Source organism: Pseudopodoces humilis, chromosome 7 (assembly GCF_049639895.1).
Source record: "Pseudopodoces humilis isolate 2021_Gansu_Grassland_sample_001 chromosome 7, ASM4963989v1, whole genome shotgun sequence".
Classification (NCBI taxonomy): domain Eukaryota; kingdom Metazoa; phylum Chordata; class Aves; order Passeriformes; family Paridae; genus Pseudopodoces; species Pseudopodoces humilis.
The window spans coordinates 50,972,150-50,989,504 of NC_142206.1; the positions used below are offsets into that span (position 1 = coordinate 50,972,150).

Genomic DNA, 17,355 nt, shown 5'->3' on the forward strand with positions numbered 1-17,355 from the left:
CCAAGCAAGGATGGTGTCCTCCCCTCCTCTTCCACTTTCACATCCCACTCCTTCCAAGCTGTAAATCACATCCATGGTTGAGGTGCATGCTTGGATTGTCAAATGATGAGGTATGAATGTACCAGGCTTTGGCCCTGATGGCCTTTCCCATTCTATCGTCAGCGTGCAAATGCAGGGCCTGAATCTTCTCAGCTAACTCTTTGGTTTTGCTTCTGTTCTGTGATGGATCTTATTTTTTCATAGATAAAATCAGAGCAGCCAAGGAAGAAAAGTCTCTTTTGCCCCAGTACAGTCTACTCCGGTGATGTAGCAACATAGGCATCACTGCAGTTTTTTTAAAAAAGTTCTGTGGTTAGAATAAATGAGTAACAGCTTGAGGAAGTCGGCTTTCACCAGGAATATTGAAGATAATTTCCACGAGTGCTGAGACAAACCTCCTTTTTAAGATCTTTCCCTCTGTTAATATATCTTAAGAATAAACCACAACATATCTTGTAATTAAGATGAAATATCTCCAGTTAGTATCACTGCTCAGCTGTTTCAAATCTGGTCCAAGAAATGACTTGAAGCTTTTTCTCCCTCCCTCTAGGAATGCTCTCCATATGCAGCTCACTTGTATGATGCTGAAGATCCCTCCACCCCCGTGCGGACGATACCAGGACTATGCCAAGACTATTGCATGCAGCTGTGGCAAAACTGCCGCTCCATTTTTCGCTCTCTCTCTGCAGACCCAGAGTTAATTGCACTGGAAAACAACATGGCAAAGTTCTGCCGCTACCTGTCCCTGGAGGACACTGACTACTGCTTCCCACACCTGCTGGCTAACCAGAACCTTAACCAGAACCTGGGGCTGGTCACTGCTGACGCAGAGGGCTGTCTCCAGCTCTGCCTCGTGGAGGTCGCCAATGGGCTGCGCAATCCCGTTGCGATGGTGCACGCCAACGATGGCACCCACAGGTTCTTCATCGCAGAGCAGGTTGGTCTGGTGTGGACCTACCTCCCTGATGGATCCAGGCTCGAAAAGCCATTTCTGAACATCAGTGAAGCTGTGCTTACCTCACCTTGGGAAGGAGATGAGAGAGGGTTTCTGTGTATCGTCTTCCATCCTAAATTCAAATTCAATGGTAAAGTGTATGTCTACTATTCAGTTGAAGTTCGTTATGAAGAGAGAATCCGAATCAGTGAGTTCAGAATTTCTCCTGCTGACATGAACGTATTGGACCATGGTTCTGAAAGGTATTGTACACGTGTTTCTCTGGCAAATGAATTTAAGATCTTAGAGGGCAACTTGTGCATTTTTTAAGACTATTAATGAATGAAACTTATTTAGCTTAATGTTTTCGCATTCCAGAGTGCTATCATGTTAGTCCAAGTCTGTGTCTAGTGTATTGAGGTACAGAATGTGTGTGTCCTCCATGCATAACCTGCAAGTGTTCAGGAATAAAACATGTACAGTTCTCAGTTCTGGTGTGTCAGAGGATTTAACTAAACATGGATTAACCATTATTTATAGTTAGTATATTTGGGTTATTGTTGGGTGGGGCTTGGAGGTTTATTTGTTTGGTTTGTACTTTTATGATTACCCTTTAAAATAGACTTTTGCAAAGCATGAGTGAAATTCATCCCAAAGCCAAAGGTTTCCAAAATTAGTATAAACAAACCAAGTGATACCAGAACAAAGATGGATTTGATCCCATATTTCTTTATCTGAACAACAACTCAACCTTTTGATATTACAAATGTAATATCAACTTAAATAAAACACAGGTCAGTATATTTCTACTGAGTGCATTTTAATAGGAAATGTCATTTGTTTGAGTCTGGTCTTGCAGTTGTTCTGTGCTAATATATACAGATGATGAGAGACTTGTTTGTGGAGGCAGTCTCATTGATTTATAACCTTCATAACCTCTAAATAGAACTATGTTATAAAACCACTGTTTTAAGAGACCCTTGAATATTACTAATGCTAAAACTTTTGCTTCATTATTTGGATTTTATTAGGGGCTTTCTAAACACCCAGTTGAGGATGATTCTAGCTCAATAGCTAATCTAGCTCATCAAGCTAATGATAGAGAGGGGATACTGGTAAATATATATATATATATAAATATATATATATATAAATATATATAAAGCAATTACAGCAATCTAGTGTAAACAGCACTGTAGATGACAGGTAAGGGGAATTACTACATGGCACTCAGAAAAGCGAATCAGAAACCTGCAGATATTGACAGCCCATGAGCTGTCTTGTTTAAGAATCCTCAGGCTCTATGTTTGTAACAATTTCTGTGCTTACTTAGCTTATGGTTAGTACGGCTAAAGCTTAAGAAAACAAAATTGTGGTCCTATTGTGCTTGTGTAGGCACAGGTCCCACTGACTTCATCCTGAGTTGCTGGCCAAGAGGGAGCTGAGGCTGACATGTGGTGTGCACTGCCTCGGTACAAATACAAATGCAACTGTTTATCCTCAGATGTTTCTCAATGTATTTTGTTTTTTTCCATCTTCTTTGGGAGGCTGAGGAAGATTCACCTTTATGTCCAAACAGGATCCTCCCTCACTCCTGTTAGCTGCAACCTGTGCACTCTTGCACAGTTACCTTATCACAGAGGTGCTGATATTTAACAGGAGCTGACAATAACTCCATAGTTGGGTTCCTTCCCACTACTCACAATAAATATCAACATTTTAGAAGGGGAAAAATCTGTCTAAAAATGAGGTGGTGTAAGTAAATCTTATCATTTGCTTTTGTACCTTTTAAAATGCATTGCCAGCATGATATCTAGACATTTTTAGAAGCTGGAAATAATAACCTTCACTTGTTATACTTGGGAACCTCCCCTGCATGTATTTGTGGCTTTAGCATTCAATAAAATCATAATTTATGTATTTTCCCCTTTCGTGCTATGGAAGGGATTCCAGGTGCATAAAATATACAAATAAAATAGAGAGTTTGGGGTTAAAATTAAGGTAAATTTTGTTGGTACTGCTTTGAATAACCTTTGGTAAATTCAGTTTGTTGGTGGGGCTGCTTTTAACTGCTCTTTAAACTCATAAGGTCCTGAGTGTGTAATTATCATTTAAGGATTTTTCTCTCTTTAAGAATTAAACTATTCCTTAATGTTTGAAAAGTTTTATGTTTGCCTTGAAAGCATCCTGGTAGCATTGTGCCAAAAGCTGCACAGATGCACAGATGGATTGGAGTCCTTTCTTTTAAAATTTCCAATTGGCTATAAGCTCAGATGCCTTTTCTTTAATAAATTATAAAGAAAAATAAAAGATAAGTTTAGCAAGGAGGAAGAAAGAATCAGAGGAAAGGTTTAAGTAATTAAAAGTATATTTTGTCATGTGATTTCCCAGACTTTCCATATTACACAATTTGGTGTTTCTGCAATCTGGAAAATATGTTGAAACTATTTAAGGTTAGAAAATCAGCTGTTCCCAAGAAAAATTCAGTAACATGGATATGGAGGAATTTTTATCAAAACCAATCTGTAGCTACTTCCATCTGTCAAGAACTACATTGGCATGACGTTGCTCTGCCCTTTGCACAGTGCTTGTGCAGTAGGTAATTGCTTTCTCCCTGTTTTCACCTAGGATAATCCTTGAAATAGAAGAACCTGCTTCCAACCATAATGGAGGAGAGCTGCTCTTTGGAGATGATGAGTATCTCTATATCTTTACTGGAGATGGAGGCATGGCTGGGGATCCTTTTGGCACCTTTGGAAATGCTCAGAACAAGTGAGAGTGGATATCCATCCTTATGGCAGCTTCAGGGTGTGGAAAATCAATGCCAGCCACCTGGAGGCTGTGCAGGGGAAAACACAATTATCTTGAAAAGGTTCTTTTTTCAGAGATATTCAAAGACTTGTCTTTTCTAAAACAGAAAGAATGAAACCCTAGACTTTCCAAACCCCCCCTCTCTTATTTTTTGCCAAGGTCTAGTCTAATTTTTTTTTAATCTTTTTCATGTCTTCTCCCAATACAGATCAGCCCTGCTGGGCAAAGTGCTGCGGATCGATGTGAACAACAACGACCGCGGGCCCCTGTACCGAATCCCTCCTGACAACCCTTTTGTCAGAGACCCCACGGCTCGCCCCGAGGTCTATGCGTACGGAGTGAGAAACATGTGGCGCTGCTCTTTCGATAGAGGGGATCCCCACACCAAGGAAGGGAAGGGGAGGCTCTTCTGTGGAGATGTGGGGCAGAATAAATACGAAGAAGTCGACATTGTTGAGAAAGGGAAAAATTACGGCTGGAGGGCAAGGGAAGGGTTCAGCTGTTACGATAAAAAACTTTGCACCAATTCTTCCTTGGGTAAATAGATGTGCTCTCATTTTTAATTCCTGCCTTCAAAGCTTGGCCGCTTGGTGGTAAACACACCTTTTTGAGATGTAAACTTCTACTGTCTCTGTCTAGAAGGGAACTGGCTTGTGCATAAATACTGAAAGTACAAATGTTACTGAGTTAGGAGGAATGTGAAACATGCTGGCTGTTGTTTTCCTAGGTGATTGGTGTTGTTAGTGAAATTACTTAGTGATTCTGTGGTTTAGAGGGACAATTTCATCTTTGCCACTTAAAACAAGCTTTTGTGCAGGAGCAAGAAAAATTTGGAGGAATTGTATTTTTCTCCATAACTCACAAGTAATATCCTTATTTTAAAAAAAGAGAAAAACATTGACTGATCAACACTTATGCACATTGTCTGCTTTGCAGGTAGCTGAATGTATGTTGTATTTTCATTTCTTTTAGCTATGCCACAAAGGAAAGCCTAATTTTATTTTCATTCCTTTAAACTGTTCAAAACTGGATTGAGGATGTTTGCTGATTGGCTAAATTCCAGTGAACACGTGAAGTCAGAACATATTGAATTTCAAGGCTGATGTGGACCGTGTCTTGTGCTGGAACCTCTTCAAGAGATTCAGGGAGGCAGTGGAGTGGGCTGGCACTGATTTGCATTAGCTGAGATTCTGATTCTTTTCTATGTGCTATGTGTTGTTGTGTAATTTTCTTCCTAATATTAACTCAGTTTAAATTCCTTCCTTTTATTAGCTTTGCTATTAGTGTGAGAGTGATTAAGTATTTTTTTATAAAAATGTCAAGAGCAGGGAGCAGATTTTTTGCACTCCCTTTGCTGAAGCAGTTGTTCAGAGAGCTCATTTATTGCTCTCCTGTGTGACAGTACCCACATGAGCATTCATGGCAGACACTTTACTGAGGTCTCCAGGGATTCAGAGCAATTTTTGATGACTTTAGAGACCCTTTGTTAGAACAGTGAAATGTCACAGCCCCTTTAGAATGATAAGTACAGCTGAAGTGTAGAAAACACCTGCTTTAGAGGAAATCCCCTGGTGCAAATTCTTTGCTTGCAGAGCTGCCAGGTTTGCTACTTGCAGCATCTGCTACATGGGCAGGGAAAAAGGCTGTGAGGATGAGGAGGAAAGGGTACTATGAGGTACCTGTGAGCCAGGAGTTTCAAAAGAAAAGGGAGGAAGCACATAATGGAGACTCTCAAAATTAGGACATCTCTCTTCATTTTACATTTGTCTTATGTTTTAACTTATATTTCACAATGAATATGCCAGTACTACATCATTCATGCCTGTGCCATCCTATAAATATTTGATGGCCCTTTCAAGTTGTTTCTCCATCTCAGAGGAAGAGAAGCTATTTGTGCTGACATCTGACATATCTTTTCATCAGTGCCTGCAGTCTGGAGTCACCCATCTCCTTTTTTCCTTTTGCCACCTAAACAAAGCTGCACTGGGCAAACATTTCCCACAGGGGTGCAATGACTCTAGGAGTAGCCTGTGAATTTGTAGCTAACCAGACCAGCTCTGTAGAAATGTGCCGGTAGTGGCACTTACAGAGACGGAGTGTGGTGGTAGGAGAAGGGCTCAGGAGAGTGCTGAGTTGTCTTGGTGAGGGGCAGGGCAATCAAATGGGATTCTGAAAAGATGAAAATCAAACTAAATACAATTCCACTGGCAATTAATTTAAATAGAAGATGCACCAGGGAACCTGATTGTACTCTGCCAGTTTCAGAACAATTGAGATGAAGAGCTATTCTTCAGCATGTGCAAAACAAGTCAAAGATCTTTTCTGCCTTATAGATGATGTGCTTCCAATTTACGCATATCCACACAAAATGGGAAAATCCGTTACAGGAGGCTACGTCTATCGAGGCTGCGAGTCTCCAAACCTGAATGGCCTGTACATATTTGGTGATTTTATGAGTGGGTAAGTAAACACTTAGATCACTCACTAAGTTGTAACCCCAGCCAGAATCCCCCCCAAAACAGTCTAATAGCCCTTCAGCCCTCCCCTCTTGTTTTTTCATGTCCTTGTCTTGCCCTTGAAAGACAAGGGTTTGTAGGATGTATAATACATTTGGGTTAATGTTAACAATCTTTCACTCTTCAGAGAAGCCACAGTTCTTATTGCAGTCAGTGTGGGTAGGAAGCATTAAATATCATTTCAGGTGTCCATACTAATATTCATAAATCATCTAGTTCAGGTTGTAGAAGTATTCTTTTGCCTTGCAGACGCCTGATGTCTTTGAAGGAAGATCATGCCACTGGAGAGTGGCAGTACAGTGAAATCTGCATGGGGACAGGACAAACATGCATGTTCCCTGGGCTTATCAATAACTATTATCAATACATCATCTCCTTTGCTGAAGATGAGGCAGGTAATCTTAACTTTTTGCCACACTGAATGGTGTGTTTCTGGTTTCTCTTCAGAATAAAACACCAGGGAAGAGATCAGAGAGGACTCCTGGCAGGCAATGCATAATGGGGAGGCACAGCACAAGTCTTTAAAATGCCAGATACCCAGTATCTCCCAAATATCAAACCAAAGTTACGATGCTAATTCTGAGGTCTGTGTGCCATGCAGTGCCTGCAGTGAGAGTTGGAGAGTCAGTTTCCTTGGGGCTGAGTTTGGTGTGCTGGACGTGCTGCTGCATACACACCTTCCCTCTGGAGAATAGAGGGGGACAAGTAGAATAAAACAAAGCTTAGAAAAATCCCCTCATTTTTCACAGTGCTATACTGTAGGAAATGCAGGCCCTGGGAACCTGAGAAGCTGATACCCAAGGGAGAGCAAGTCTATCTTCTGGTCTAGTCAGGAAGGCTGTGGGCATTATTAATGGGTACAGGGAAGGAGATGTCATGAATGGCGATTATATATCTGCTCACCCTGGGCCAGGGTATTTGTACCTCCCAAGGTGAAGCAGAACAAAAGCCTATGTTATGTCTTGAGTGAGGCAGCAGCAAAAGAGTCTTTAAGTCTATATTTTATTAGTGCCAGCTGGGATTTTGCCTTGTGTAGGACTGAAAGATAGAGCCTCAGTGGAGCTTTGCTGTGTTTTCATGACTGGAGACATTTTGCTTTCTAGAGGGGAGCTGCTGTGATTTGAAGAGGAGGAAATAAAGAGCCCTGAGGAGAAAGCTGGTGGTGTCTCCCATTGTTTGTACAAGGGTGTTGCAGAATGTGCAGCCCATGCAGTCCCTGGCTGGGGCTGGGCAGAAGATGAGCCCCACAATGTGCACTTCATATGTGACCCAGCAGTGCAGGAGCTGTGCTCTGCCCTGTTCCAGGGAGGTCTTGGCTCATGATCACAAGCACCTGCTTCCAAAATACCCCAGCTTTTAAACATCTGCTTTTTCCTGCAGATTATGTCAAGTTTGGATGCTGCTCAAATCATATAAATGCAAATTTCATCATGTGAATGCAAATCCTCCAAGTTAAATATTAGCTTGAAAGTATGACTTTTTTTTTTTTTAGAGTTAAATTCCATTTTCTTTAATGGTTAATATTCATGGAATTTAGAGCTATTTTACAGTGCTGTAGTGAGAAGGATATCTTACCCTAAAATCAAATAACTTAGTTCAAATCAGCTTTATGCCAAGTGCAATATCAAGCTGTTGATTGCAGCCCTTGCTCATGCACATGAGGATGATCCCCCTCATCCTGTGCTTGTCAACAGAGTCTGGACAAAGCAGGGGTGAAATGCTGCCAGCTTTTTGCTGTGCTTTGCATAAGTACGATAGAGCTGAGTGGAGATTTGGGCTGGTCTCTTTTCAGATGTAGTTAATTGTCTTGTGTTGGCTTTATAGTAATGGAAAGAAATCTGTTGGTAACAGTGTAGTGAGGTTGCTTTATCTGCTATGAAAAGTCTTCTCTTGCACCTTTTTTTTTATGCTGGGAATTTAATGTTTTACAAGTTTGTCACACAGTTTATTTTAACAGGGTTTTCTTCACAGAAGCAGTGAAGTTTTCAGGTTGTTGTTCTGATGAGTGTTAATCTATCTGGTGCAATGGATGTGTGTATATGGTGGGGAGATCTCTGTTTATGGCCATTATATATATATATTATATATATATGTTATTTTGGCATTATAAAGCCACCAGTCCCATCCCTGTTCAGCAGAACATGTCAGAGACACCGCAGGCACTGTGTCTGTGGGTCACATGTGTGTAGCCTATGTGCTTCATGTCTGAGCATCCAAACAGCTGCCTGATAACTTCCAGGAAAGAGGAGAAGGATGTAAAGCACACATCACCACAAAACTCACTGCCAGGTATTTCTCGTCCCTGTTTGGACCAAGGCTGCCTCTGGTCTGTCATTAATGCAGCTCAACAGAAGAAGGAAGAAACCAGCCAGGGGTAGCCAAAGCTTTCTGGCCTGGGATTATCCAGAGGAGCCTAGCCCAGGGCAGCACAGGAGAGCAGGTAGGAGGAGGGAGGCTCAACCCCAGCTGCTGCCAGTTGCCCACACATTCCTTTGCTGACCTCTCTGTTCCTTCCCCCTTTCCCCTTGGTTTACCCATAGGACACCCAAGAAAGTCTGTCTTATTCACTAAGCAAATCTATATTGCCTCTTTTTCTGTTTCTGCTCTTTTTAAAAAAATATTGCGAGTATATTTTTTCTCTCTAATCCTTTTTTGTTGTACCACTCAAGCACTTGAGCTCTCAAAAGAGTGCCAGAAGGACTGTTTATCCCACTCTCCCCTGCACAACAGGAGAAGGATAGAAATGCTGTTAAGAGAAAATAAGTCAAATAAATGGTGATGGACATTGTTTGGTTGAAGGTCAAGCCCTGCACATGTGACCTGACAAGGCTGTGATGAATCAAATGCCTTTTGTGTGAGATATGTCTCACTCTGTGAGTGTGCTAGAGAAAGCAAAAGCAAAATCTTGTTCTCCTGTAATTCACCCCAAAGGAGTCCTTCATCCAAATGAGCAGAAGACAGTGAACTTACCTAATTTCCTTTCATTTTAACAAAAGTAATTCAGGGTTTGACTGTCTTACATTAGAGAAGTCAAAGGACACAGATCATAATGAGATGACAAGGAAGGTCTGAGCAAGTGAACCTGCAGTGGAAATTTGTCCAAATAGTAATTCATGACAATTCGTAAAAGCTGCCTCTTACTAAGAGTATTTTATGCCAATGCACTGCAGATGAGCTCTCAGACCCATGATGCAGAGTTGATGCCTTTGTGCCGTACAGGACAGAAACTCCACAGACAGTTTTCAGGGGTGTGTCTGTTTTTTTTTTTTACCAGGGGAATTGTACTTCCTGTCGACTGGAGTACCAAGTGCCACAGCTCCCCATGGAGTGGTGTACAAAGTGGTGGACACCTCCAGGTATGACATGTTCTTGTTGCAAGGCCTGGTGATGGTGCAGTGAGTCCTGGCATGGATGCTGTGGATGGGCTGTGTGATGGTGTAGATGTGATGAGTGATGTTGGCTGACTAATTCACTCTTCTCCCATGCTGGGCCCTTCTGGGGAGGTCGATCAAGGAACATCTGGAGCAATCCATTGTGGGTCTGCTTTGCTCCTGCAGTCGTGGGGGTCTACGCTGCCTGGTGCCAAGTTTTTATGAGGTCTTTCGGTGTTATGTGCGTTGGGAGATTTCCTGAATGCTAAAGGAGTATTTTGTGGATGGATTGTCTTTCTTGGGCAAAGTTTCTCTAGATTCCTGCCTAAAAGGGGGCAGATTTTCTCAAGGTGTTTATTCTCAGTTCATCCCTGTTTTCATCTCCCACAAGAACCCTGTGCCCCCGGTCACTGCAGCCAAAGCTGGACCAGCATGACCTGCAGTGCTTTCTTGGGCAAATCAGAAATTAATATCAAAAGTACATTCTTCTTTATGTTTCAAAGAGCGGTATGGATTGGACAAGAAAACAGGACCATTGTTATATCTCCTGGGTTCCACGTGCCTGTATCTGAGACTGGGCAAGGCAGAGAATAGCTGTGTTTTATGGGAAGACTTACAGCTGTTTTTTCCATCTTCCTGTTTTTAAAGTGTGACTCTTATTGGCTAAACACCAAGATACTTTCAGCCAGAAACAGAGAGCGATATTTTGTAGCTTTTTTTTTTTTTATGGATTAAATTTAGAGCTTTAGCTATCTGAGGATTTTGAACCAAACCACTTGTCTAGTTTTATATTGAAACCAGTCCCCAAAGTTAAAAAGCCCCCAGATCTGTCATATGTTTCCTCCAACTCTTCTCTGTCAGGAGCATTTTCCATTATCAAATGCAATGGAAGAGTTCCTGTAAACTATGTATTAAGAAGCTGGAATTACGCAACCTTTGCAAAAATAAAGCAAGCAGAAATCAAACACAAGGCATAAGTTTAAGTTTAAAAAGAAGCCTTGTTCATGTTCAGAGTACCACAAAAAAATCATTGGAAAATCTATAAAAGTAGGGAACATCCATGTGTGGACAGTTGAAAGAGAAGCTCTCTGACTTTCCCCAGAAATGAAAATGCAAACAATCCGAATTGCACAGGGCTTATACCCTCCAAATGCAAACATCATCCATTTTTGAACCAATTTGAAAACCTCTGAAGAAGTCTGAGGATTACCAAGGCAGCTGTCATAGGAAAAAGTGGTGATGAACCGGATGTGACTTCCCAGAAGTGAGGTACATCTCTATGGCAAACAAATTGTGTCAAAATAATGCACCATACTAAGACAAAGCCTCTGGAGGAGACATTTTAGAGTTCTTTTCTGAAACTAATGCATTTTTGACATGACATTTGTTTGGGCTTTCTGTATGAGTAATAGTATGTTATTTTGCTTCTGTGAAAACAGTCTGAAATCTTGCATACACATGACCTTTGTGTCAGATGTTCAACATATACTGTCTAGTTTTGTAATTTTTATTTTCAGTTTGATTATTCTCTTTCTGTACTACTTGAACCTGCCAATGTTTTATTTCCTTAATGGCTTCAATAATGGCAGCTGAAAACACAGACAGAGGACTCCACTGCCTTTGGAATATTTGGACTTTCATCAATGGTGATCTGTGATTCTTTAGTTGTTTTCTACTGTAAGAGATTAGTTGCATCATTTAAACAGACTTTGTTTCTTTTCCAATAAGAATTATGTTCTTAGAAAAACAATGGGAAGTGTTGCTATGCCAGAGGAAAGGAATTAATTGTGCAGTGTATGTTTCCCTTTCTTTCAAGGACAGCACCACCAGGAAAATGCCAAGTTGAGCCATCGCCAGTGAAAGTCAAAGGCAAGCGCATCCCATTTGTACCAAAGGAGAGTGAGTGTAACTCTTGCTGTTTATTATTGGTTCATGTTAGCTGGCAGTAGATACAAACTCCAGATTTGCACCACCCAGAACTTCACTCTTCAGGGTATCCTCAAAATTAAATCTTTCCAGATGTTTTAGATCTGAAGAAATGGTTCAAACTCCCTTTCTTGGCCATGTGAAATTTGCTTTTTAGTTTCCGACCCTCTTCATTTTCTCTTTTTCATGCTACATTGTACACATTTCATTACCACCAGCTTGGTTTCCCTGTAACTGTTCCTGTCCAGAGATCTTGTACTCAATGGTACTTTTCAGGGACAAGTGATTTTTTTTGCAGTAGTAGTGGAGAGGATGTGATGGGTAAAGAGTTGGGAAGTAGCTCACTGAGCAAGATGAGAGCTGAGTCATTGTTAGTTGAAAGTGAGAAAATATGGGCTGACAAAATGCTCCCAAAAGAATCAGTGATCATGCACTGAGGCGAATTTTTGGCTTACCCAAATCCTCCAGGGCCTTTTGATTGCTTCATGGTGCATGAAGGATTGTACTACTAAAGCTGGAGTAGTCAGTGGTGGAACTGAATCTGCAGCAAGCCAAGTACTATTTATGTGAGGTACAAAAACACAGTATTAGGATCTCAAAAGTAGACTAGACAGTATCACTGTTCTTTCTCACTGTGCATTTAAATTACACATATAAGTACCTAGGCAGCACCACAACAAATTCCTTTCCAACTCAGCATAGTCCATGAACTTTGTCACAAGGTTAATGGTGCTGCAGGAACTCCAAAGTCAGTACACTTTTATTTAATTTTTAATTACATTAATCACGTTACATTGCATTTGAGTCACTAACAGTTCATACAGCTTTGGCTTAAGAGAATAATGAGGGCACTCAGCACCTTGCAACACTGAGTCTTTAAGGTGGAACAAACTCAAAAGTAATTATTGACTGCTGACATGCCTGAGCACTCAGTATCTTCAAGGATGTTCTCCTTTTCTGGCTGTGCAGGCAGCTTCCAAATATTAGTAACTTGGTTCATGTTCAAACATTTTTGTCTGTTTCTGCTTATGCATTATTCTCTATGCAAGCCCAACGTTCAGATTTTTAAACTATAACTAAATCTTTTGGGCTTGTTTACAAGGAAATTTTTGTCATAAATGAAAACTTAGAAATGATGGGAGGGATTCTACCAACTGTCTCAAGAATTACAGTCTCTTTTTGGTGAAAAATGAGCACAACCATTTTGATTCAGAAGCACACAAAGATGTGTAGCTGTAAATATTTATTGTTTTGGTTGGTATTTGGTCTGAATGTAACAGACTCGCCAGAGCATGTGCCTTGAATTAGCTATGAGTGCATTTTTTGCAAGTGTATTTAAGAAATAGTTTAATAAAGAGTATTATATGACAACTTGATCCAGTGAGGTGAAAAGCACTCACAGGTGACCATTAGCTTTCATACAGTCCTACATAGTATTCAGTCAGTCCCAGGGTTTTCAAGTGCTTTGCCAGACTAGGCTCCAGCAAATGAGCTGTGCACAGGTAAAGCCTTCAAATCTGTTTCTTGCCTTGAGAACCACAGCTTTCAAGGGAAGGAAATATTTTCATGTCATGAACGCAATTCATTTTCAAAGAGCATTATTTGGAAAAACATGGACCATTGCAAGGGTTTGTCTTTTGGGGACTAAATAGACAGTGATATTTTTCCTCCTCTCTGTGCTACAAAGAAAATGATGAATGAGAATGCATAAATCTGGGATATAAATCAAAGTCACGATGTCTTTGCAAATGTCCGTGACACCATCCCAGTTCTGTTGAATGTTATTCTGTGAAATTCTGAATTGCTTCCTTCTGGCAAACTAAAACTTCTTTTTAAGCTAAAAATAAAGCAAATGTGAATAAGCAAGTCCAGTAACACCTGGAAACTGTGACAGCAAAGAATTTTAATTTCTTCAGAGTCCAAGGCTCCAACCTAACCCCAAATCCTGTTTTATGTGTTGTCCTGACAACTCTGTTCCTCTTGCACATTCCAGTTGCCAGAGAGAACTGATTTTGAATGTTCCTGATTTCAGTTCCTCTGAATAAAGCATCTGGCCCAGTGGGGGGGCCACGCTCTCCTCTGGTAATGATCCAATCCTTAGTAATGAAGAGAAGAGCAGAAATAGCTCCTGTCTGTAAAATGTGTTAGGCAGCACTTCTCCAGGATATGGTGAAGAGCTCCTCTCCTGACCGTGAAACTCCAGCACCTACCCTTTAAGGGCCAGGCTGACATTTGCCAATAAAACACTTGGACCTTTCCTTTTGGGAGAGGCTCAGCGTTGGCATTCAGCCCTGCAGTCCTCTCTGCTAACAACAGCCGACATTTTTCATTGAGGAAATACCGGTTTGCTAAGAGTCTTGTTGCTTCTCAACAGGATCAAGTAGGTAAATTCCAAGAAATTACTTATATAAGTCAAAAATCAGCACTGGTTTCGTGTAACTGTCTTCAAGCACTGCCCGGAGCGTGACAAACTTTGTGTTTTTTCCCCCGACAGAGTTTATTATGAAAACACCAACGCCACATCCTCGGCTGAAGACCACCACCGAGGCCCCGCGGGGAGGCGGCCCTGACGCCCTCAGGCCCCTCACGCCGGCGCCGCCGGGGAGGGGAAGCAGGCCCAGCCCGGCGGCGCCCGGCGGCGGGGCCCGCGGGCCGGGCCACGGGCCACAGGAGAGGGGACAGCGCAGGAGGAAGAAGCCCCCCGGCAATGGCGCCGTGAGGCTGATGCGGCAGGACCGGCGGGGCCGCGGCCGCGGCAGGGTGGAGGTTTACATCGACGGCGAGTGGGGCACGGTGTGCGACGACGGCTGGAGCTTGCCTGCCGCCGCCGTGGTGTGCCGCCAGCTCGGTTTCCCCTACGTGGTGCGGGCCACCAAGAAGGCAGAGTTCGGGGAAGGGACCTCCATCCGCATTCTTCTGGATGATGTGCAGTGCTCCGGGCAGGAGAGGACGCTGCTGGAGTGCTCCCATGCCGGTGTGGGCACGCACAACTGCTCGCACGAGGAGGACGCCGGTGTGGTGTGCAGCCGGGAGGAGGTGACAGACCGGTGACCGAGGGGCTGGGGAAGGCAGCTCAGGGGCTTGGAGCGCATCCCTTTCTTGGCCAGCCCTCTAAACCAGCTGCAGTATTGAGGAGGGTGTGCCCTGCCTTGAGGATGCTGCGTCTGTTCAAAGTAATCTCATGTTTTTTTCGTGTTCGTCCCCATGCATCTGCCTCAGAGGGAAGAAAAAAAAAAAAAAAAAAAAAAGTAAAATGAGGTAGTGAATTGAGTATGATGTGGGCAGGGGCTGTATTTCTATGTTTGTTTGTTTGTTTGTTTTTTGTAGGAAGAAACCCCCAAGCACCAGCCTTTATAGATCAGAAAAGATGCATCCTGTTGCCCTTTCCCATTTCAAAATACAACATTCTTCAGCTGTGCTTCACAATGTTTTGCCAAAAAATAAATTCCCAAATGACCATGTTTTACTCTTACGGAAGCATTTGCATTGCTCGCCTTGCTTTGCCACTTGCAGCTCTGAGCTGCAGTTTCTAAGGACGTGCCTTTCTAAATCTGTGCCTTTCTTTGCAAATTAAAAAAGTGGGGTTTTTTTTAACTTTCCACCCACTAGTTTAAAGGAAAATTGTTTTTCTGTAATGCTTTTTATTGGTATAAACCTATTGGTCATCAAGAGTAAGCAAAATCAGATGATTTAAAATAAATCATAATGTACTGCATGTAAAAAATTTCTGCAGTTTACATTAGCCTAAGTGAAAAGAAAATCTGACCACTTTTACATGAACAGGATTGAAAATCTGTCCTTTTTTAGATGAACAGGATCATTATCCAGCTTAACTCTGAAGATACTTTGTATGTGTTTATCCACTTTCCCAAACTTTATGAAGGCACATGTTTTTTCATTCAGTTTTTCACAGGTGTGAATGACTAGACAAGAGGTAATGCACTGTGGCAATAATCCTGTAATATTTACCCCTTTTTAGAGGATATTAAAAAAAAAAAAAAGCAAACAAAAGCAACCCTATTTTGTCTGAAATGTGTTTTTCACCTGAGTGGTGATGGGAGACACATGTTGTCTTATGAAAGCATTTGGCCTGGTTATTTGTTTTCCCTGGTGTAATCAGGATAGGTTTTTTTCTTGCTGCTCACACAAGAATGTGAGAAAGACAAAAAAAATCCCCAAAACCTAAATAACCTCAAATGAAAAATGACCAGTGTATCCAGAAAAGTTCACAAGCAAAATCTTGTATCTAAAGCTCTTACTGTGGATATTTATTTTAACCCAGTTTCAAGTTGACAGTATCTTCTTAAGCCTAAAACATGCCTAGGGTAAATTAATCTGTTTTAAATATTTTTCCTGAACTTTCTGATAAATTCTCATTGAATTGTTTTTGGTATTAGAGAACACCTTCAATACACAAAACCAGATGATCAAAAAAATAGTATTTCCCCCTACTGCTTATGAAGTATGAAGGGAGAACAGATGTATAAAGTGCCTTTTGAGAAGTACTACTCTTATTTCATTTGAAAACCTACAAATGCCGTCACACACCAGACTGTTATCAGGCCTTTCCCATTTCAGTGAAGTTGCAAACACATTTGTTTCAAATGCAGAAATTCACTTCAGGCACATCAAAATGAGTCCTTTGTAAATTCTTATGTTAAAAGAGTTGGAACCTATAGCTGGTGGGACTAGAGGGCTGGAAGAAAATCGAAGGTGGAGATACAATCTTTCTTTTTCCAAATTCCTCTTCTGCTTCTTTTGGCTCTTTGGCCAAATTTCAGCTCTCTCTGTCTGGGAGATTTTAAGGAGAATCTCAGTCATAGTTATACTTCAAAATTTCTGGGTAGAAAAAAAGGCCTACACAATAAAAGTTACCCTAAAGGAATTAAGGTGATTCCAGGATGTCTGCCACAGATGAATTAAGCATTTCACCATCATTTTCTAACTATTATGTATTCTTTTTCTAATTTCACTACTAGTTACCCTGCACCAGCTTTAGTCTGTTGAATGTCCTGAGAACAAGCAGAGGCCACGTACACCTTGGATATTGCTGATGGTGATTGCCAGCACCCCTGTCCGGCAGGCAGGGTGACACACAGGCTCTAGTGACAGCCAGAAGCACGGAGGAACTAGCCCCTACGGAGCAGCTGTGGGTGAGAGCGAGCTGTGCCTGCCTGTGCTGGCACAGAGAACCCCCCGTGTTTGCTGGTGAGGTGTTTGCTGATGCTGCTATGGGGGTGCTGCCAGCTCCACAGGGAGAAACAAGGCTTGTAAATACAGGGTTTTTTTCCTCTTATCCTTTCTCCCAGCCTACACTGAGTGGGGAAGGTGTTCAAATAGGATCGAGCCAGCTCAGCACACGTGGCTGTGTGTGCATGTCTGTGTCTGCCAGCTCAGTATGCTGCTGTGATGCTGGGAGGGTATTTCTGGTCATTGTGGTCCCTTCCAAGCTTAAAATATATCTGTTCTAAATCCTGGTATCAGTCAGTCTAGTTCACTAGTATTTAAATTATGAGCCTGTACTATTTAAAGCACTCAATGCATTTACTCACAGGCATTTAAATACCTGCTATCTCATCTGTTGTTTAATAGGATTCTTATTGATATCATTTTTATATAGCAGGATGTCACACCAATTGAGCATTAGATAAACTAATAATCCCTGCTGCTACACTTGAACATGATAGTATACTTCCTGGATGCTAATTCAGGATAAATCTTAAAATAGCCAACAGTGCAACCAGACTTCCTCACATAC

General features: G+C 41.7%; 1 protein-coding gene across 1 annotated transcript in view; it reads left to right on the forward strand.

Annotated features, from left to right (window-relative positions):
• Positions 1-16,169, forward strand: part of HHIPL1 (HHIP like 1) — a 45,795-nt gene extending 29,626 nt beyond the window's left edge. Inside the window, exons 4-11 of the mRNA XM_088058069.1 lie at positions 590-1,236; positions 3,602-3,745; positions 3,993-4,321; positions 6,118-6,244; positions 6,550-6,695; positions 9,575-9,656; positions 11,488-11,570; positions 14,092-16,169. Coding sequence (XP_087914195.1) covers positions 590-1,236; positions 3,602-3,745; positions 3,993-4,321; positions 6,118-6,244; positions 6,550-6,695; positions 9,575-9,656; positions 11,488-11,570; positions 14,092-14,648 — 2,115 coding nt within the window. The 3' untranslated portion in view covers positions 14,649-16,169. The remainder of the gene's footprint in view (positions 1-589; positions 1,237-3,601; positions 3,746-3,992; positions 4,322-6,117; positions 6,245-6,549; positions 6,696-9,574; positions 9,657-11,487; positions 11,571-14,091) is intronic.
• The last annotated feature ends 1,186 nt before the right edge of the window (positions 16,170-17,355 follow it).